Source organism: Micropterus salmoides, unplaced genomic scaffold (genome assembly GCF_014851395.1).
Source record: "Micropterus salmoides isolate LMB-PRFRI ecotype aquatic unplaced genomic scaffold, ASM1485139v1 Ms_hic_scaffold_8, whole genome shotgun sequence".
NCBI lineage: Eukaryota > Metazoa > Chordata > Actinopteri > Centrarchiformes > Centrarchidae > Micropterus > Micropterus salmoides.
This window is the reverse complement of record NW_024044570.1, coordinates 22,634,956-22,656,588: the sequence shown is the minus strand read 5'-3', so window position 1 is coordinate 22,656,588 and position 21,633 is coordinate 22,634,956. Positions and strand designations below refer to the sequence as shown.

Genomic DNA, 21,633 nt, shown 5'->3' with positions numbered 1-21,633 from the left:
CGATCCTACTCTTTTGCTTGGCACCACATCACTCTATCCTACCCAACCAGATGCACTCATTATGAGAGTCTGTGTGTGTGTGTGTGTGTGTATATGTTGAGGTCATCAGGTTTCAGCTCTTTTCCAACAAGGAGAGGGGAGGGCAGAGTTTTTATTAGTCCAGCAGCTTCATGTTGAGTTGTCGCTCCAAAAACTGTGGTGCAGCAGTGCAGGAGATTAGAATATAGATGGGGCTTAACAAGTACAGCCCTAAACGGCAAAACTGCCCCCCTTCCTGCCCTCACACACTTATCCCTACGTTCACATCCAAGTCAAACCCTATTGTAGTCTGCGTTGTGGAGAGGACAGATGGAGCAGGCTCCTGCAGAGATAAACATCACACATCCCTTTACTTTCTAATTCAGCTGTTTTTCCATTACAGCTTCTGTCACTGCACCTATGCTCTCTCATCCAGCGTAACGTACCGTGTGTGAGCAGATTAGGGTCTTCCTTAAAAGGGGACTCTTTTAATTTGGTATTAGACTTCCATAAAGTTCCACAAGTTTTCACATTTCTTTCATGTTTTATCACCTTTTGCACATGAAATAAATAGATGATTTTTGCATCTGAAGAGCCTCATCGACCTTTTGTGGCATTTTTTCCTAAGATTTAGGCTAAAGATGGCTGACAATAACATCTCTTTCCTTCAAACTCCACACCCTCACCCTCACATTGTCAAACAGGCTTTCTGTTACAAAGTTGCAGGCTAGCCAAAGTTTATAGTCCATGACAAGACAAGAACTTTGCAGAAGATGAGCAATAAGTTTGAAGGCAAGGTAAGATTCTCATTTTGTAAGCATGGATGTGTTCCCCTAGTGGCTACAGTATATATCTGCAAATTTGTTTTAATTCCATACTCATCATATTTAAATATTCTCTGCAAAGTGCTGACCACAAGCCAATACATGTTACATACATGTCTGACAATTTAGTGAATATTATTACAAGTTTTGTGTTTTTTCCCTTCAAAACTAATAGTTCCTTATTTAGACATGAATATTTAATGTTACTGAGAAAGACTAAAGATCTGGGAAGTTTTAAGGGGCTTTAAAAAGATTACATTATTTTAAGAGACTCAAGAAGATCTTTTTATAAAATACATCCGTGCTGCCTGAAGAAACAAAGTGGAAATAAAGGTGGTTTTAGCCCGAGACTGTTTCCCTTTCGTGTGTGTTTCTGCTCTGCAGCATATTAGGATGTGTTAAAATAACTTCCTGACTCATCATTACCTCATCACACAGCGACACTTTGGCCTGGCATCACAGAACCGACCTGTTGGAAGACCTGCTGATGCATATTAATTCAATGTCTGTCACCAGTTTGTTATGCAAATTCTTCATTCTAATACCACCATTATTATGCCCGTCATGGCCAAATGTTAATCACAAAATGTGCCATTGTGCTCCAAGGCTTCATTTGAATCCATTAACCTAACGGCAACACCTTTAGCTGCCCTTACATCCTTCATCTTCTTGTCTGTGTGTCAGTGCAGAAAGTTGGTGCATTGATGATAATAGAGCTGGACTGGGTTTAATTACTATTTAACCACACTGTGTCCCAGCAGGTTAGGAGCTCAGTATAGTGAAGACTACCTCAGCACACAGACCCATCTCTCTCCAGCAGCGTAGGGGGAAGGAGAATAAATTGGGATGCTTGGCACAGGCCTTGAGGCTCAGTCTCATATTTCGATTGCACGTCTGCTGTAGAGTCTCACGCTCCCCTAGCACACTGTGCAAGTCTGCAAAGTGAGGAAGTCTGCACAACTTTAAGACTCCAACACTGAGACATCTGTATGCTGAATGGTACATCTTGCCAGCAAAATATGAATTAGGGGGTGAAATGAATTGTTTGTTTGTCCATATATTCCTAGAATAATAAACAAATTCTCTGAGCCTGGGGTGTTTTTATGTACTTGTGGGCCATCATAAAAAGACAGTGTAGTCTCAAATTCCTAAATCATTAACTTGTTGCAAATACAAAGTAAAAATGCTCCACTGTACGCTACAGTATTTTTTATGATAGAGCAGCTTGTGTGATGCAACAAAAGGTGCTGTGTGCATGTTTGATCTACTGACCACAATCATCTGAGCCACGTAGCTCTCAGGGCCGGTGTACTCGGTCGGATCCTTCACCCTCACCAGAACCAGGAAGTAAAGGTAGTGCCACATGTTGTGTTCAGATTTGATATGTTCCTCGAAGGACACCGTCTTGTTGTCAAATTTGTCTCTTTCCAACCCTGCAAGAAAGTAGCTCTATTGAATAGGAGTTATTCCAAACATATTGGTCTATGACTTCACTATTGTTTGCAGCATTAGGTGAACCAGACAGCAGTACGCACCACAGATGAAACAGGTGGTTTTCAAAATCTCCTCCTTCCTTTGTTTCTCACTTCTCAAGTCAGCAAAGGTGTCGATGATGACACCAAAGATAAGGTTAAGAACGATGATGATGACGACGAAAAAGAACAGAAGGTCGTAAACCACTCGAGCTGCAAACAGAGGCTCCTGGATGGTCCGGTTACAGGTAAAATATGGAGAAAATGCATCATTTAACTCTCACCATCACAACAATTATTAAATTTCATCTTAAACAGAAGCTGATGCAGTGGAAATGCAATTATGTATAGTTCAAATCATTACAACCAGACAATTCTGTAAAAAGTGAAGACAATTGACACACAATTTTGTCATTTTCAGGTTGTCTTACCTCTTTGGAGGGTCTCCTGAGGATGTCTCCCACGCCTCCTCCATTACGTAGTCCCTGGTTCAACACTGTGATTATACACATGAGCAGTGTGTCGCACACCCGCTCTATCCCATCGTCTTCATCTATAACCAGACACAAGGGACAACATGTGAGGGGCAAGAAAAGATAGAATTTTGAGACTCGGACTCAAGTCGCACTTAAGTTGCACACACAGTGACTTCAGACTTGACTTGGACTCGAGGTGTGGGACAATATTTGAACAATATTCATTTTTAGGAAACATCTGATGATCTTGCTGTTATTCCCCTCCCTGCATTAACTATAACCTGCCTAAGTAACACATACTATGTATCAGCTGCCCACACGTGAGAGAGGACAACAAACACCGGCAGCTGCTGTACCATTCATCATAAACTTTGGCCTTTAACAAAAGAAGCACTGAATGCAAAATAGGTTAGTAACCTGAGGTTAGTAAACATGTTTAGCTTAGCACTGGCCATCTAACGTTAGCTTGCCTTTCGATTTAGTACGTCATACAGGAGGTTAACTCTGACTGTCGTTCGTTATGCAAAGATGAATGAGTGTTTGCTTGCCAAACTTGTGGTAGTCGATTGACGTTTACATCTCGCTGGCTGCCATCACGTTAATTATTAACATTGGCTGCAAACAGTTTATAGGTTTATTGATCATGTAACATTACAGTTTTATTTAGTTATAACGTTACACTGGGTTTGAGTCTGGGGGATGTGCTGACATACAGTAGTTAATAAGCTGTCATTAATTGCATTGCACATTACATGGTTGTGCTCTGTAAGTGAAAAACTGGTTACAGTTACAGAATCCCTTATAACTATGCAGTTTTATAAGCAGCCTGGATTGAACGCAACATTCATTATAACCACAAGAGACTTGAGACTTGACTTGGACTCATGCTCAAAGACTTGTGAGTATCTCTGAATAGGACTGAGAGTGACAAAGAAGTTATTAAAATAAAGAAATATATGATTATTATTACTAGAGAACACACATACAAATAGTACAGAACAAGGGTTAAAGATGCAATATTGGCTTCTGAATGGCTACATTTCTGTTACAGCCACTAAGAAATCAACATCAAATGAGCCAAGAATTACACAAGATTGTCTTGACATACATAAAAATTTCTGTTTTCATTTTATCTCTCACAACCACTTAATTATTTAAATCATTCATCTGAATTTTACTGAACTGAATTAACTGAAACTGAGTGTGTGAAAGAGTTCAAGAACACTCAAGTTTAAGTTCAGGAAAGAAACTCCTATCCCTTGACCACAATCTGACCTAATTCAAAACATTATCGCTCAGCTGGCTTTCCTAGCTGTTATTAATAATAAAACACCTTTGCATGGAAATAGTTGATCATGGTGTGGCTAAAAATTAAATGGATCCCTTCAGCTCCCTCGCCTCCTGAAATGTCAGATGTACGCACATATACTGTAAATAGGAAATGGCATGCACAGCGTGATTGCTGAGGAGAAAGAGGAGGTGAAGGATGTGGATGAGATCACGTGTGTGCTCCTATGGTGCAGGTGATCCATAGAGACGCAGGAGAACAAACAAGAGTGTGAGTCACCCCCTCTGCCTCATCAAGTTTCTTTGTGTGCATGCCTGTGTGTGTGTGTGTGTGTGTGTATATGTGTGTGTGTATGTGTGTGTGTGTGTGTGTGTGTGTATAATAGTGTATGCCTGTGTGTGTGCATGTCTCAGTGTGTGTGCGTTTGTGTGTGAATAACCTTTCAGGAACTGACTACTGCCGGAAAGGTAACATACAGACCCACATGCCGGTCAAACCACAAACTCTTAAACTTGTCCACTCAGCAGCGACTTTTTGGCTGAAGGCTACATAAAATACAAATAAAAATAAAAATTTAATTTTAATTACATTAAATATTTCATAAACTTACCAGAAACAGGTATAGGTGTTGAAACAGGGCAGCTATCTTTTGTACACGAGTCAGCAACTTCTTGGTTAGTCAATAAATCCCTTTTTCCTTTTCAAAGAAAAAAAAGAGGAAAAAGTTAGTTTTTTTTAAAGTGAAGTTGATTAATGATAACAGTACTGAGAATTTAAAAATAAAAGAAGATAATTAAATTGTGCTCTGGTATTTCAACCCCTTCCCGCTAATTCTCATCAGAACCGGTAAAATCAGTAAGAAAGATATAGTCAGACATTATGTAAACTGATGCAGCAGCTGCTGGGTGGGCGGTGAAGAGTTGCTGAAAAAACCTGAACAAATCATTTGCACATCGGCAAAGCCCTGAGCAGCAGAGGAGCTGTACTTGAGTGTGATCAGCTCAGGCAGACGGGCAGAAAGATAACTGTACACCTGAGCCAGAGTGTCACCAAAAGGGTCCTCTTAACTGACAGGCTAGAGGACATCAGGCGGGGCTGAGAGGCAAGAGGCAGAGGAAGAAGCGTGACAGGGACAAGGGGGCTGAGGCGGGGCGCAGGGGGCGCAGCCCAGAGGCAGCAGCAGTGTGGACATGGTGCTCTTCAGCTTTGATGGCACTCTGGATGTGCATCGGCTCTCCAAACAGCTAACAGACAGACAGGCGTGAGCCCAGCTGGTTACATAACCCACCACTGCTCTGCTGCGTCTGCTCTGCTCTATTCAGCAAAACACAGGATGGTGCGGCCACCAGGTTATGCAACAGGTGCACATGTGCTGGCAGGTTGTCTTCCTGACCATTCGAGCACTGTGCCGGAGCTCATTAACACTCCCACTCTCCACACAGTGTTTTCAAAACATGTGTCTGGGAGTGGATGTGTATACAGTGTACTGTACTCATTCTACAATTTTTCCATGGAGACTGTATATATGCAAACACTGATTTTACAGTTTTTATTAATACACTGTAATCCGAAAAGGTAAGACATTCAGACAAAAGACATAAAATCCAATACTGTCATGTTGTAAATAAGTTGTGCAATGGATTAATTCTGAGTCAAAGAATCCTTGTGATTCGTTATTGTCAACAGTGTTTTAGTGCCCGATATACTGTATGTAGATCCACGCCAAGCCTGCCAGTTAACTTTTATTTTGCTGGAAGTTTGAAAATCATTAACTTCTAGGATGTTCAACGTCTAGTTCAAGTTATTTATACGTTTAGAACAGAAAAACAACACACCAACAGCACATAGACATTTATGAGAGCGCTGCAAAAGAGTGCAGGTTAATATTTAAGGTTAACTAATGCTAATTCAGAAGCAGAGCAGCCACAGAAAATATAGTAGCAAAGACCCAAGCACTGCTAATTCTGTTTGGAAAACATGATGGGCAGTGTCTGTCAGAATAATTTTTATTTTGCCAAGACAGAGTAAAGCCACACCTCAGATAGAACCTACTTTACATTGTAGGAACTATTTAAGGCAGAGGGTCTGGTCCCTAAAAATGACAAAGAGTGTTTTAACATTTCATGCCGTTCTGACCTGGAGCAGGAAGGCGTTCCACCTCCATGCGGAAGTCGTCCTTGAGGAAGAGGAAGCCAATAATAGAGAAGAAATAGACAAGGAAGATGGCCAGAACGGCTGTCAGAATAATAGAGCGGCCATTCCTCGTCACGCTCTTTATCACGTTGAGCAGCGTCTCCTCTCGGATCACCAGGTCGAACAACTGTGGTGGTAGATAAGCTTTCACTGAGTTATCAGCACATTGATTTGTTCATAACAAATGATCTTGCATGATCAGAATGTTTGTCTCTGAAGTGTGGTGGTCACAATTTAATGTAAGTGAAATGTGAAAGATAATTCTTACCAAAAAGCTGTAGAAGAACTCGTGCACAAAGAGGCCTAGGACGCAGATGATGGCATAGCCCAAATGGTAGATAAAGAGCATGTCCATAACAACTGCTTTGTAGCCTCGAGTGAACGTCCCTTGGTTGCCCACAAAACTTACGAGAAAGACTACTTTGTTGAACAGCTGAAAGAGAAAGAAAACAAAGCTTGGGTATAAAAAGACATTCAACAGCTTGGGTATAAAAAGACATTCAACCTCCCTTACGTACATTGACAGTGCCCAGCAACAACAGAGCAGGACCGAGGCCCATAGTGTAGATGGCACGTAAAATGAGGGACACCAGGAAGAATAGGATGCCCCATGGCTTGGGTAAGACAGGAAGTAATGTGGTGAACACCCCCAACGCCACCCACAGTGAGATATTCCAGAAGGGGGACAAGGTGCCTGGACAGGAGAAAAAAAACATCAATCAAGGTACCACACATCAGTGCTCTCTAACATTGTGGCATTTCTCTAATGAATTATTCACCCGAACTAAGTGCCTAACTTAGCACAAGTCAGAGGCAACACTAAAATGTCAAACAGTGGTCCATAGGGACCTTCAACTTTATCACACATAACAGGCGTCTCACAGATGTAAAGCTCACAATTCTTTGGGAAACTACAGTATTTTGATGATTTTATTGATAAAAAGAGACTTTCAGGAAAATACTCCAACACTTCATTACCCAAATGCAAAAGAACCAATATATGTTCACGTTTCAGTGAAGCTAAAACCATTCAATCACACATGACACAACAATAAAACACATTTTGCTCACATCTGTAAAAGGTCTTTAAAAACACACTGATATGTGACTGATCATTTAACAAAACCTGAATGCAATCTCGCAACATTGCAGATAAATGCCATGAGGTCATGAAGGGATGACGTGGGAGAGGAGAAAAAAGTAATATATATTGGTTAAAGCCTTTGCAGTCCCACATAGAAGATGGGCGGAGCTATGGAGGGAATTACATTAGGTCACCAGTCTCAACATACCAATAAAGATGATTAAAGTCTAAGCTGTCTCGCCTCATCAGGTGCAGCTAGAGAGTGAGGGAGATTTCAATGATGCACATTTTGCATGCACATACGCTGCCCTAAACAGAAGTCTGCTCAGGACGTAAGTGAAAACCCCTGATTGGGTGGAATGTGGGTGTGTAGGGCCTTTAAATAAATACAACCTCAGGTAATATAGAACAGGCTTTTTCAAATGCGAACACAGTCCAGCAGATATTTTGACTGGTCATAGTTCTCTGGTAAGTTTATTGGATCTTATTTCAGCACCAGGAGCCGTCCACACAACGACCCATCAAACAGCCAAGGCTTCTTATTGGTTTCTACATGGTTGTTTGATATGACATTTATATTGTCATATTTACTGTAGATTTTTGAAACATGAACAGTTCAGACCCATCTTATTAAGGTAACATTTCTGATTTCATTGGGAAGGTCAAATAATTTTGATAGAGGTCCACCTATCACACTGACAAGGGAAAAAATACATGTGTTTGAGAAAGCATGAGACAAATTCAAGGAACTAACATGAATAACATCTGTCTATCTAGCATAAAGCAGACTAGCCTGAGCCTCACCACATGACAGCTTTGATCCATGCTCAGTCAAAGCTGTCAGTCAGTCTCAGGCCAAAAAACACCAGTAAAACAAAAAAAATCAAATACTCTCACCTTCATCTCCATCATCACCAAAGGGGTAGAATACAGCCACAGCGATGTTGACCAAACAGGCCAGGTAGAAGGAGATGCTCCCCCAAAGAGAGATGTGGCGTGAGAACCAGAACAGAGCCTTATTTTCTGCACAAACAGAACAGGAAGCATAAAGTACAGGGACACAAACTCAGCACACAAACACACAAAGTCGCTGCAGGCCCTTCAATTTATTCTGGAATAACAATAACCAGACACTCTGGATGATAATCATGATTTACCATCCTGCAGTCTGCTTCTGCTGCCACCATCATTATTTTTTTTCTAAGCGCTGGAGTAAAGACTTACTGCGGATCTTCTTCTGCCACCTCATCTCATTGTAGAGGTTGTCAAACTGCTGGAAGAAGTCGTTAACCTTGCTGCCCTGGTCGTCTCTCTCAGTGGTGGTGAACACACGCATCTTGGACTCCTCGGTGAGATACTCGCAGATGTTAGGGACTGGAAACACTATCTGCTCCATGGTGCGGTCATGACGCACAATCTGGTAAACAGATATATCCAGTAAATCCTCTTTGCAGGTTTATAGTTATAATTTTGTTTGTTTGAGAGATAGGAAAAATGTGATTTTGCTTGTTAAATAAAGTTTTAGAGATTCAGAGGGTAAATGGATGGCTTGATGACATGGTTTACCTCTATCTGAGCTGTGTGTTTGGCGTAGTACTGAAGAGCGTCATCTTTCTCATTGTCGGGATCCAACCCTGACCCCGACCCCAACACTGACCCTGGCCTCAGGCTCTGCTGAAGCACTTTATTGTGTCGGGCCAACTAAGATCCAAAAACATGAATTCATTGAAATTATTATAGATCCACAATGTTCACCAGCTAACCGCTGTTGCTGACCGTGTCTGTCTACAGTTTGATGCTGAGCAGATAGTGTAAAGTGGGTTTTTTGAGCTTTTTCACTGAAAAAAGCTGCCAGTGAACCAAAACAGTAAAGTTGTGGTCCTGAAGCTAAACAATGGCATTATAAAGCTCTGTAAAGCTAAGGAGATCTGCACACTCGGGTGATAATTCTCCATAGTTTCATCACTACAAGTGACCCCTTCTACATTGTCACATCATCATTCTACACATCGTTATAAAAATACAAATTATAGCCACTAAGAAATATGGTAAATTGGGTAGGACTTTGATTTTGTGTGTGTGTGTTTTTGTTTTGTTTGCCTGTTTTGTTTAAATTTGCCAAGTTAGGTAAGATAATCTCCTACCTAAGCTCAAAAGTCTCCTTCCTTTGTACTGCTTCTCAGTGTAACTGATTAAAGTTAGCCTTAAATATGTGTCACAGTGCTGTGGGAGGAAATTATGAAAGACAACAGTAACAACAAAGATGCCCGTCATGTAACCGTGGAATGTAAAGGACAATGTGCTGTGAGGTGCAAGATGATTTTTGTTTTTCAATGTACGTATTTAGAATATGTAATTGCCAAAACAAGGCGACAAATATAGTTTTTCTAATTCTGTGTCTGTAAATGCTGAGGTTGCCTGTAAAAAAATATATACAGTAGTTTACTGTCTGCATTTTTCTGATCTATCGTTTATCATTCTTTCTTGAATTTACTTATTCATTATTTCTTTCTTATCTCACACACCAGTCACAGTGAATAGCATCTTGCCCTGAGGAGCAAATAACATGTAATATCTTCAAGTGCATGTCTAAGTTTGTGTCATCAGTGGATATGTGTGTTTGTATGTTTCCACTTTCTGAGGTAAGAGTTGAAGAGTAAAAAAAGAAAACTGCTGGACAAAAATACACAGTTTGACATGTGGCTCTAAAGAGGCAGAAGTGAATTCCTGCTAGACTCTGCCCTCTCCAACTGACATAAACTGCAGAAAAAAGCAGAGACACAAAAAAACACACACACACACACACACACACACACACACACACACACAAAATACCACTACTTTCTCTGTGGCACAACACACCATTCTCATTTCTTTACTGTTGATACACTGCACCAGGCAAACCACATTTGTTTTGTAATACAGTGGCTACTGCCTGCTACAGTGAACACCTACGTCTGCAGAACCAGTGTCACATCCTGAAAGCTAATTTTAGAAAACTGGCAGAGCGATTCGTTCATAGAAGAGCAGTCTTCCATCACTTAGCACAGAGGACACGCTTAAATAGGAGCATGCATGTGGACTACACACACACACATTAACTAGTTTAGTGCACGGCCCTGAGATCGGCAGAAGGTCAGACAGAGAGAGAGAGAGAGGAAATGCAGTAATGCCTCTGTCACAGACAAAAGCAAGCTCATGCATTTTTATTACCTGGTGGGCCAGGATATAAATGTTGTGTCCGACGTCTCTGGGCTTGATCTGGTCTCCAACACTGTCCTCATCCTCATCACTCTCCAGAGCCTGAGTATAGGCTTCCTTCATTACATCCACCTGACGCACAAAAGAATCTTACTGCTGTTACACTTGAAAACAACTTGTGTGTGTGTGTGTGTGTGTGTGTGTGTGTGTGTGTGTGTGTGTGTGTATAGATGCTGAGACAAACTTACCAGCTCAGTAGGTCTCATCTTGTAGAGAATCTTCTCTGCGTTCTCGCTGTCATGGCGGCTCTCCATGATAGCCAACAGGAGCTTAGAGGCATTGTTCTACAACACAAGGCTTCAACAATGAGCTTTTACATTTTGACCAACTACAGGCTACAGAGCTGAGTAATTCAGGAATTAATGATTTGATGGGTGCAATATTTTGCAGAATCATTGCATTCGAATGTTGTAATTTCATTAAAGAGTTGTGAGATTGAAAACCTCAGCAGACAAACAGCTAGATACAATGTGTGCCAACAAACATAGACCATCACAAGAAAAAAAAGGTGCAACATTTTCTCTATAGAAATAAATGGATCCATTTATTCATTATAATCACATTTTTGCCATATTGCTCTTTTGAACATTGGGGAATTGGTAAGACTACCTTAATTTATTTTGCTCCCCAGTCTAGCACTATAGGTAATTACAACTATAAAGCAACTTGTAAGTACTGTTACAGTAATGTGTGTGCGTCATAGCAAGCAGCCTTTCAGAGACACCTGCTACTCACCTTGAGCTCCAACACCAAGTCCAGCCGATTCTTCCCCAGGGGGTTAATGGAGTTGACAATCAGTGCTATAATAATGTCGATGCCATTTGACTCATGCTTGGCTATACAGGTCTGGAAAATATGAGAGGTTTAGTTAGAGTGAAAGTACATTGGACAGCAACAACATTCATCAAAAGAATACGTGTATGTGCTTGACAAGTCATGCAAACACACACACACAGGAAAAAGAATAGTGTAACATCAATATTAAACCACAACTGATGCTGAAACACCAGTGCTGTGTATAGTGAAGACTTGTGTGGACAGCAAGATAAGCACATCAGTGTTTAAAGATGATTCATATGAGTTTTTTAAAGTCAGTTGCCAATAGGGTTGGGTATCGTTTAAAATTTTACTATACCAGTACCAAAAGCAGTACCCTTAAAGTGATACCGATACCAATAGAGTACTTCATTCGATACCTTGCTATTTTTTTTGGTGTAATGGACAAGCAAGGAGATTCTTTTTTCTTTTTTCATAAACCTGTTACTTAAAAATATTGGGAAATTGTATCAGAGCACTCCTCATCCTAATTAGGTCATCCTCAGCTTGGGAGTTTTTTTGTAGCAAAAGTACAGAGAAGTGTTAAATGATACCAGAAGAGGAAACCAACGGAAAGCCAAGCTTGTGGTGATAAACTTGCAACAGTGACGAACATGCCTGAGACCACAAAAAGGTGGAGGGGCTGTTAAAATCTTGCATGGACTTAAAAGGGAAAAAGAGATGTGCACTTCTCTTTCTTTCGGTGTGTTGCTTGTGTGTTTGGCTGCAAGCAAAACCCTAAAAATAATATTTTTTTGCAGCGATCTGTTAACAAAAAGTATCAAATGAAGTATTGGTGTGACTGGAGACATTTCAATACTACTTGATACTGGGCTGTTTCGGTCGATACCTTAAAGGTATCGCTACTCGATACCCATCCCTAGTTGCCAAACTGAAAGTTTTTAAATTCAAGAAAACTACCAGATTTAAACTAAACTTCTTCCAATGTAATGCTTGATAAGAGGTTTTTTTTCTTCTGGGTTCAAGTTTCTGACAATACAGGTCATAAATATGACACTTTTTGGCAGTTGAGATTCAATCATATCATATCTGATAGCAAGGAACCGTTTTAAAAATCATGTTGCAACATAACTTTCACAAAGGTACAGACCACAAAAGGTTCACTCTGATAGACTTTCATGTCAGCATGTAATCAACATTAACTTGCAGACATAGATACTTATGGTATACCTTTCAAAATGCTTGGAAGTTAATATTTAAACACATACACTTTGTAGATAATACGTTCCAACATTCAAAACTACCATAACGTAATGTTCCTATTTTATATTCTTTGCGCTGAGGAAAAGACTGAATACAAGCTATATCAATAAATGACCAGAATCTCAGGTAATATATAGTCTCTTCATCCTGTTTAATACTTAAAGTATAACCTACTAAACTATTCATTAAACTAAACCTACTGTCAACTCTAAATTAACCCCTCACCCTACCTGGTTTTCATGGCAGGGGCCCTGGCAGTACTCTGTGATAGTTTCCAGAGTTTGGCGAACCAGGTCCACATTGCTCTCATTTATATAAAGGCCCAGCAGCCCGAGGCCTCCAGTGGTGCTTCCACAAATACAGTCCAAGAACTGAAGAGTCTCACACACCAGATTGTAGTTTGTCTTGTTATTCTGGTTGCGTAGAAAGTTCTGTATTCAGAGCAGGAAAACAACAGTCAAACAGCTAGAAGTCAGTTTAACAGTAGCTGAACTTTATGGTTCTTACGCTCAACCACAAAAGGGGCCAGTACCTGCAGCTCTGAATTGTGGTTCTCACAGAGCAGCTGTAGGTAACGTAGGATTGGTTTCATGATGGCGATGGCTGCGCTCATCTGAGTTTCTTCTATAGCCTCTTCAGCCCCAACTATCTCATTGTTCTGGCCGAGGCCTTCAAGGTCGGTATCCAGCTCCTTTCTGTAGGTGAAGAAGGCCTTTGAGGTCACTGACGAGGCCTCTTTCAGCTGCCCTCGCATGTCCTCCCTCATATGAAGCCCGGAGTCTTTCCCTAGAGAACAGCATGCAGATATAAAGAGACAAACATGATTCACTGTTAAATGATTTGACAGTACAGTAACATTTGGCATGGATGGAGGAAAACAAGTTTGCATGTAAATAGTTACCACTTCAGGTAAGGATCGATGGGAGCCTGACGTTCTAGACAAAGTTTTAAAAAGAAATCCCCCACCCCCCCACCCCGATTGAGTGGGGTTCTGTAGCATGAAAGTACACAATCTTGATACAATGGCCTTTTGATAGGCTTGTGATGTGGGCCGTCACATGGCCTCTGACATGTGACTGCAGGAACTGGGAACAACATTCTGCACAGAGGTCAGCAGAGCAACACCAAATCATTATGGATTTATCCTCCACTTTTGTTTAAACTCCAGGCCGAGCTGAATGTGAAGACCACACACACTGCAAAAGCATTTTTTCAAGTTTATATTTGAACCTATTTTGTGGCTTTTCACCGACTCCAGGCCCGTTTCTATGGAAATGTTCAGCTGTGCTCAGGACATGACATCACTTTTAAATGCTCATCTCTAGGTACCTCTGACATTATTGCCAGTTGGTTCACTTTATATAAACTTACAGCTTTGTTTGGACACAGTGGTGTGCTGCATGTTCCAGACAGCAAAGGCGACAAATGTTTTTTTGGTTTTTACACAAATGGGTGAAGAAGAGGTTACATGGTGTGTTGGTTATAGTTCAAGGTCAAAAATGCTTCACTGCGCGACTGTACCTTTCTTGAACCTGATGCTACTGACATCACTGTCATCATCCCTTTTTCGGCAGCTGAGCTCAAACATGTTGACGGACACGGTGGCTCGGATCTCTTGCTGTGCCAAACGCATGCGGTCGTAGAAAACCTTGAAGAACTTCTCAGACTTCTTCTGCTTGTACAGTTGGTTATAGAAGGAGTTCTGGGTGGGAAGCAGAGTATTTATGAACACAAATCTAAATTTGAATCTCTGAGTGAGTGTGCGTATGGGTTTTAGCTTAATGGTGTGCACGCAAATAAAAGGTATCAGAGTGTCTGTGTCGCCCACCTGTATCTGTGTGTTTCCCCCCTGGAGAAGGGCAATGCCCAGAAGGATGCTCTCCTCAAACACTCTGTCATTTTTGGTGTTGACGATGAGGTCAATCACCAGCTCTGATGCCCCAACGCTGTCCAAGAGACACTGGATCTCCATCACACTGTTGCCTGGCTTGTCAGAGTCCAGCATGGGAGAACCTCCTGCAGAGAATATCAACATTTAACATAATTTTGCCCTGGTAAGAACTAACTAAGAACTAACTGCACACATTATTATACATTTTTAATTATAATCTAAATATATTTCTCAACTATTGGCACATTAAAACTTCATGTATACTGTACTGTATTTATGTGGTACTTTAGGAATCGATTGAAACAGATACAAAGTCTGCCAGAATTGTCAAACAGCAGTATTCCTAAGAAGCCGAGTGCTGTCATGTTAGCTGCTGTTATTTCCTCTGCAGTGAGTAGTTATTGCAATGTCTGCTGGGTTTATTTGGGGTTCTCAGTACCTCCGGATGACGGCTTGACAAAGCCGCCAGATGAGCTGTTTCCACTCCCAAGCTCTGACTTAGAGAGAAGCTTTTGATTTCCAAAGTAGCGAGTGAGGAGAATCTTTCTCAACTCGTCTCCCTGTGGAGACAAAAATCATGATGTTAAATCCATATCACAGTCTGAAAGAGAACCAGCCTCAAATACACATATTAATACATTTTGAAAAAAAGGTGCCATTTCGTGAGCCAAGACCGTAAAACTAACATCAAAAAGAAGGACAAGTTATCAAATGTCCCATCCAAGAGAACATTTGTGGTGTGGTGTATTCACTGGCCTGAAATCCACCCAATCATCTATACAAGAGAGCTGAGCAGATTTCATCTTACACCTAATAGGAATGATCACCGTCATCCCATGATGCATTTCTTTCTTGATTGGGACGATGGCTTCTAGGATGACAAGGCTCTTATCAACACAGAAATTGGAGTCTTTCATTGAGAAGTATGACAATAATAGTGTCCTATAAATCTAAATCCTAACGGAGCATTTATAAAAGATTCTGACATGGCACCCGAGACAGAAACAAAAAGTGAGTTATAACTATTGACAGTCATTTCTGAAATCTTTTAGGTTTTATGATGTTTTCTTTATTCTATCTTGAACACACACCATCTTGAAGACTTCAATTTAAATTTCATAAAGATCAACTTCACCAACGTGGATTATTGTGATTGCAGTAAATGGAGGAAGAGCAGAGATGGAGATAACATAAACTCTGACAAAGTAACACACACGTCATGGACACAGAATCACTGTAGTGCTGAAAGGTGATAAATGGAGGCGGCATGTGGTGTGATGATTTTTTATGTATATGCACGAAACAATACATTACACAACACTAGTTTGCATCTAGTTACACATTTATCCAAGGACTGTATTAATTTTCTTCCAATCTCTCACAAAAATCGCAGTGCATCTCTTGTGACATTTGACGCAGGCAGGCAGGAACGAGATTAAAGGATTCATGGAGATAATCTCCCTACAGTGGTTGTGTAATCGAAGTGCGCAAGTGATTGACAGGTTGATGACTTGCATTGTGCTCAGCACCACCTAAAATACAACTTAACATAAAGGGAGTAATGGGTGGATGGCACATAAAGAATGTATGGACGCTAAGAGTGGTCAGCATCAGTTTCTATGGCAACCAAACAACTCAAAATGGCCTTGTTTTGATGACAGCTCATCCCCGTCACTACTGATCAACAGAGTGGATGAATAGATGGATAAACAGATTGATTGAAGGGCAGAGCAAAAGGAAGAATGGACTGTAGGGAGCAACCTGTGGTTTCCATGGAAACATATTAGTGTAGGACAATCAGCCTTCCCCTGAGATACAGGTGGCTCTGAGGATCCAACTTAATGAGTGTAGTTTGAGGTGTTGCTCAGCAAGTTACTGCTGAAATATTCTAGCAAATAACCAGTTTTAGTCAATCCACAAACTGTTTAATCGCCACAAATTTTAATAAGTGATTAATCGTTTGGCATACACTTGTCATAAGTTTTAAACCTTTTCATTACATTATTTTGCAGTGTTTACGACTGACGCACCGACAATTCAGGCAGCGACTATCCGGCCTCTTTGTCCCTCTGCAAGTTCCCTTATTATGATTGTCACACCTCTATTAAAGCTGACACGAGTGATAATTGGTATTCAGCTTATGATAATATGACTCACTCGTGTAGTGTGTAGCTGCCTTCATAAGCTTGTTTACAGTAGTTGCTGCTTACAGTAAATTGCTGGTGCATTGCAAACGTCGCAAAACTGAAACTGAATTATCAAAGAGCAATACTGGTCGCTACTGATGATATATTTTCAACAACACTCCAAAAGGCCCCCGTAAAAAAAAAAAGGAGCATTAATTTTTGCCAATGAGAGATCAGACAAATGAGGCACCTCCATGCCTCGCCACGAAGGCTGCCCAGGCACAGTCCAGTCGAAGAGCATGAAACTAAGTGCAGTGGAGGAGCACGTGCAGCTGATGCTCCCTGTGTCGGTAAACACTCCATCTCATCTGCAGTCAGCAGAGACACTTGTCTGCCTGCACTGTCTGGCGGAGCTGTCTCACAAACATGCACACAAACACACACACAGACAGACACATACTTCTTGAACTGAAGGTGAGCTAGCCTTTCTCATATCCACAGAGCAATGCACACTCGATGCAGCTACAAACTCAGCACTACATTCTGCAGCGCATCCCAATTTGCGCTCTGAATGATTGCAAATTGAATCATGTTTGACTTAACGTTTCCCCTTTTCTGACAGAGGATGTGTTGGTTTTGCACTACTCTCAAACCACCAGTGAAAGAAACACTCCAGAGGGGGGAAGTTGAAAAGGGGGTTTTTATCTCTTGTTCGCCTCCCTTCTGGGAGATGCAGTCTGCTGGCTAAGTCTGCAGAGAGAGAGCAGAGAAGAGGGACGGCGGGATGGTGGTAGAGAGTCAGCCCAGCCTGACTCATCTGCTTGCTGCTGCATTGACGAGAAAAAACTCCAGTCAGGTGATGTAAGAGCCACGAGAAAGAAAGAGAGATAGAAATAGAGGTAGAAGAACTGACAGAAGTAAGAGAGAGGGGGGTGGGGGGAGCAAACAAAACCTAGCAAGGAGCAGACAGTCATGGTGTTTTAAAATGTGCACCGGCACGCCACACTGCGGCTATGGTGTCCAAGCTGGGGATGAGCTGCCGATCCCCACCTCCGGCATCCTCGCACCCCCTTTCCCCCCCTCCCTCCTCCAGCCCCCTTGCAGCTCTACCGTCTACAGATCTCTCCGACTCTGGAGAGATGCATGGAGAAAAAGACAATGACACCAGCCTGCCCTATGCTTCTTTAGGTGGTCTGGAAACTCACCAAGGCAGCGGAGGGCAGCACCAGCTGTGAGCCAAGACAGACAGTGCCAGGAGGAGACAGGGGAGGCTTGAGCTGCTCAGGTCAGACAAGGTCGATCATAGCGGAGACTCAGGCCACAGAGGAGGAGAATTTTATCCAAACAGGGTTCAGATCGAGGGGGGAGTCGGGGGGTACTCATAGTTCTCTTTTCTGTGTTACTTTCTCCCACAACAGAAACCTGACAGGACTCTGGGTGCATGTCTTTTGTAAACAGTGGGGAAAGCTGATCAAGTACACTGTGACACAGCACAAGTAGTGTTTCCCCACAGGCAATGTGAGGGCTGAGCAACATCCAACAACTTTACCAGCAGGAAGCAACATTTACTGCAGTCAACACACTTTGTTCAGTGAGGAGTTTCAAAATGAAATTCCACCTCCTATACTGTTGTTGTCATTAGCACGCGATACTATAACTCAAACTCAAAATGATCATGTATAAATGATGTGTTGTATGCTTTCTAATAAAGACTTCACTTGTCTCTAAGGAGTCAGTGAGCTCTTCCACAGCTTAGAACGGGAGGGAAAATGAAAAGCTTAAAGTGGGAGCCTTCCGTAATATAACACATATCCATATCAATGTGTTTTGCAAGGCTTTCTCACCAAGGGAGTTATTTCATGAATAGGACAAAATCAGGAAATCATAACACATACATTCACATCATCATGCTGTTTTAGTACAGACACTTCAACATGAAGTGGGGGAGAGAAGACATAACGTGGGAGGACGCAGGCAGGGCTGTAGCTACTATTGAGGACAGTGAGGTTATGTCTTCTGCATTTTTCTGGGAATAATTTGTTTTTTTAGCAATGTTGCTAGAGTTTAGATTTTTCAGTTAAAAACCTGCAGATTTTTCAGGCAGACCCAGAAACCTCTAAGCTATATTAGGTGATGCTGTTCAGTTAAGCTAGGCAGACAGAACCGTTTTTGCATTTCATCTCCGCTCTTCCTCACTCCAAATGTCTTCCCTCTGTATGTTATGAAACGTTTCCTGACCCACAGTCACTACAGGTGTCTCTGCAGCTTTGCACACAGGGCCAACAGTCTACCATGGTACATGCATCTGATAAAGAGAGACACTCATGCGCAAACATCACATGCCGCCATTTAAGATGTTTTTCAAGCTGCAATTCCACAGCACATAAAATGCTTTTGCCCAACAAACAAGCACATCAGCAAAACAAATTAAGCCCACATGTGAGAGCAATTGGTGAGACTGGTTCAGGGAAATACAAGACCAGCAGCATAAACAAGCATTCAGAAAAAAGGCCAACTGTTAGCTGTCAGCTCACTATGAAAGTGCTACATGCAATTCACTAACGCTGTTAAGTGCTAATTGTGTTTTTTAGTGGGATGGCCTCAGGGTTGGCCCCATCTTGTCCTTCCTTGTGTTTTTTCCCTTTGTTCCAGGAAGTTCATGGGTGGAGCTGATACCTTGTCAGAGATGCAACACACCTGAACAGGTTGCGCTTATTATGCTATAAATCAGCCATGCAAGATCATCTCGCTCTCTTCCCCTGGCCTTCCGACTGATATTGTCATTTGTTTGTACTCATACACACACTCTCCACCACTCAAACAGACAGCTAAGCGACACAGCATATTGTATTGCTTACTTAATTTATGTAATTAAAACATTTAGTATTATTTATAGACTATGTGTGGTCTCCCTCTTTTGTCACATACTTTTGAGACAGGCTGTGACATTAGGAAGGCTGTAATGTTGAAGATAGGTTAGCTGGCTCACTGGTACTTGAGCATGTGTACCAGGTGGACATAATAAGAGAAACACCTTACAACGAAACATCCCTGCAGTTAATAAAATGTTGCTGAGCTGCTTTGGATTTTAGCCACGCTGGTGGCATTGCTTTATGGATGGAAAAATGAGTCTTTCTGTCCGTTGGTCAGTTGAACACTTTGGTCCAAACTGAACTATCTCAATAACCGTGAAAATGGATTATCATAACATTTTATACAGACATTCATGTCCCCCAAAGAATGAATTTTAATAATGTTGGTGATCCCTTACCTTTCATCTAGCACCATCATCAGGTAACTTATATAATTCCCATCAGCCTCAGCTGTACTTGTGTTTAGTGCTTATTAGCAAATGGTAGAACATGGTAAAAAAAATGATACCCGCTAAATATCAGCATGTTAGCATTGTCATTCTTGGCATATTAGTATGCTGCTGACGATAGCATTTAGCTCAAGGCAACCACTAAGTACAGAGCTACTAGTGTGGCTGCAGAGTGTTGTTCATTTGAGGTGCTGAATCATCTCACCAATCATTTTTGAGTCTGTGGAGATTTTTTTTTCCATCAGTGTTAGCGAGAGTCTACTCTTGACTACTGGCACATGTTCTCATGATTTTCAGACTTTTTCCTATGCTACATTACATCATTTTCCAGTGTTTGTGACTGATACAACAATTCAGTCAATCACAATTAAATAGTGTGAATTAGTATTAGCAGTTAGTCAAATTGAATACAGATTTCCACTTTTAATAGAGGTGTGATCATTCATTTTATAAATGTGTTATCGCTGCAACATAAGAGAACATACAGAGGGACACAAAGGCCAGATGGTTGCTACCTAAATTGCAAGTACATCAGTTACAAATGATTCCAAATGATGTAATGTGGTGAGGGGGAAAAGTCTCAAACTAATGGTAAAGTACACTGTGTGTTAAAAGCAGGAAAACTGTGTTGGCAAAGAGGAACAATGTAGGTAAAGTAGGCACTGATGAAAACAGACTAAAAGGCCCTAGTAGCCCTATAAACCCTCTGACATTGTCAAGAAAGATCAAACAAAATGAGGTTCACTAAATTCTTATTTACTGCAGTGCAAGTGTGTTTCTAGTATTTGATCCACCAGCAATGTGCATTAGCAAAATTGAAAGCTAGAATTAATCAGTCCAAACACAAGTTTACAATTCATCCTGTCGCCTATCACGTGCCTCTATGAACACAAGAGACCTATCTTACATTCAATCAGATTCAAATAACATGCTCTGAACTGTGTCGAAACACTGTTCACAGTGACAATTGATCTCATTCATAGTGGCCCTCAGATGCATAAAGTTAGGGCCTTTCACATTTTTATAAGTGGTTTTTACAGGACGTCTCTTTCCTCCGCGGCTCGGAGCTAAAAGAGTTCGGCAGGCTCCTGGTCTGAAGGCATTTCTACACATATTCACAGACTTCCCGTTCCCAGTCACGGCCAGACCAGACAGACAAATAACATGTGCTAATCCCTCATCGCCATGGAAACCAAAACATTATACTCAACCAAGAGACACCTGACTGATTGACTGAGAGAAATGAGGGCAAGAGGAAGGAAGGGAGAACCTTCTCAACCTTCTTTTTTTTGCACTGGATAATAAAGATGTATGAAACCCAAAGGATCCCAAAGATCTGGGATCCACAAGACCAGTCTTGGTCTTGAGACCGGCCTTAAAACCACTTTTTGATGGTCTTGGTCTCGTCTCAGACTCAACCGCATTAGAACTCGGCCTTGTCTCGGTCTCGGACATTGAGGACTCGGGATTTTATTTCAAGACCAGTCAAGACCATGACTTTGGGAACATCAATAAATTGCTTTTGCATTGTCTGATTTATTTGTTAACATCTTAACTTTGATTGGATGTAAAACTGGATTGCTTGGATTGCTTCAAATGCAACCAATAACCCTAATTGTCCTGTTAACGACTGTCACC

At 41.4% G+C, this 21,633-nt stretch overlaps 1 protein-coding gene across 1 annotated transcript in view; it reads right to left on the bottom strand.

The window, feature by feature from the left end:
* Positions 1–21,633, bottom strand: part of itpr2 (inositol 1,4,5-trisphosphate receptor, type 2) — a 56,446-nt gene that overhangs the window by 6,752 nt on the left and 28,061 nt on the right. The window contains exons 38-55 of the mRNA XM_038705548.1: positions 14,987–15,107; positions 14,485–14,672; positions 14,178–14,358; positions 13,189–13,442; positions 12,887–13,087; positions 11,352–11,462; positions 10,805–10,900; positions 10,569–10,688; positions 8,922–9,056; positions 8,580–8,772; positions 8,253–8,378; positions 6,790–6,965; positions 6,540–6,704; positions 6,215–6,398; positions 4,689–4,775; positions 2,746–2,867; positions 2,378–2,543; positions 2,115–2,275 (exon numbers count right to left, since the gene is read on the bottom strand). Coding sequence (XP_038561476.1) covers positions 2,115–2,275; positions 2,378–2,543; positions 2,746–2,867; positions 4,689–4,775; positions 6,215–6,398; positions 6,540–6,704; positions 6,790–6,965; positions 8,253–8,378; positions 8,580–8,772; positions 8,922–9,056; positions 10,569–10,688; positions 10,805–10,900; positions 11,352–11,462; positions 12,887–13,087; positions 13,189–13,442; positions 14,178–14,358; positions 14,485–14,672; positions 14,987–15,107 — 2,787 coding nt within the window. The remainder of the gene's footprint in view (positions 1–2,114; positions 2,276–2,377; positions 2,544–2,745; positions 2,868–4,688; positions 4,776–6,214; positions 6,399–6,539; positions 6,705–6,789; positions 6,966–8,252; positions 8,379–8,579; positions 8,773–8,921; positions 9,057–10,568; positions 10,689–10,804; positions 10,901–11,351; positions 11,463–12,886; positions 13,088–13,188; positions 13,443–14,177; positions 14,359–14,484; positions 14,673–14,986; positions 15,108–21,633) is intronic.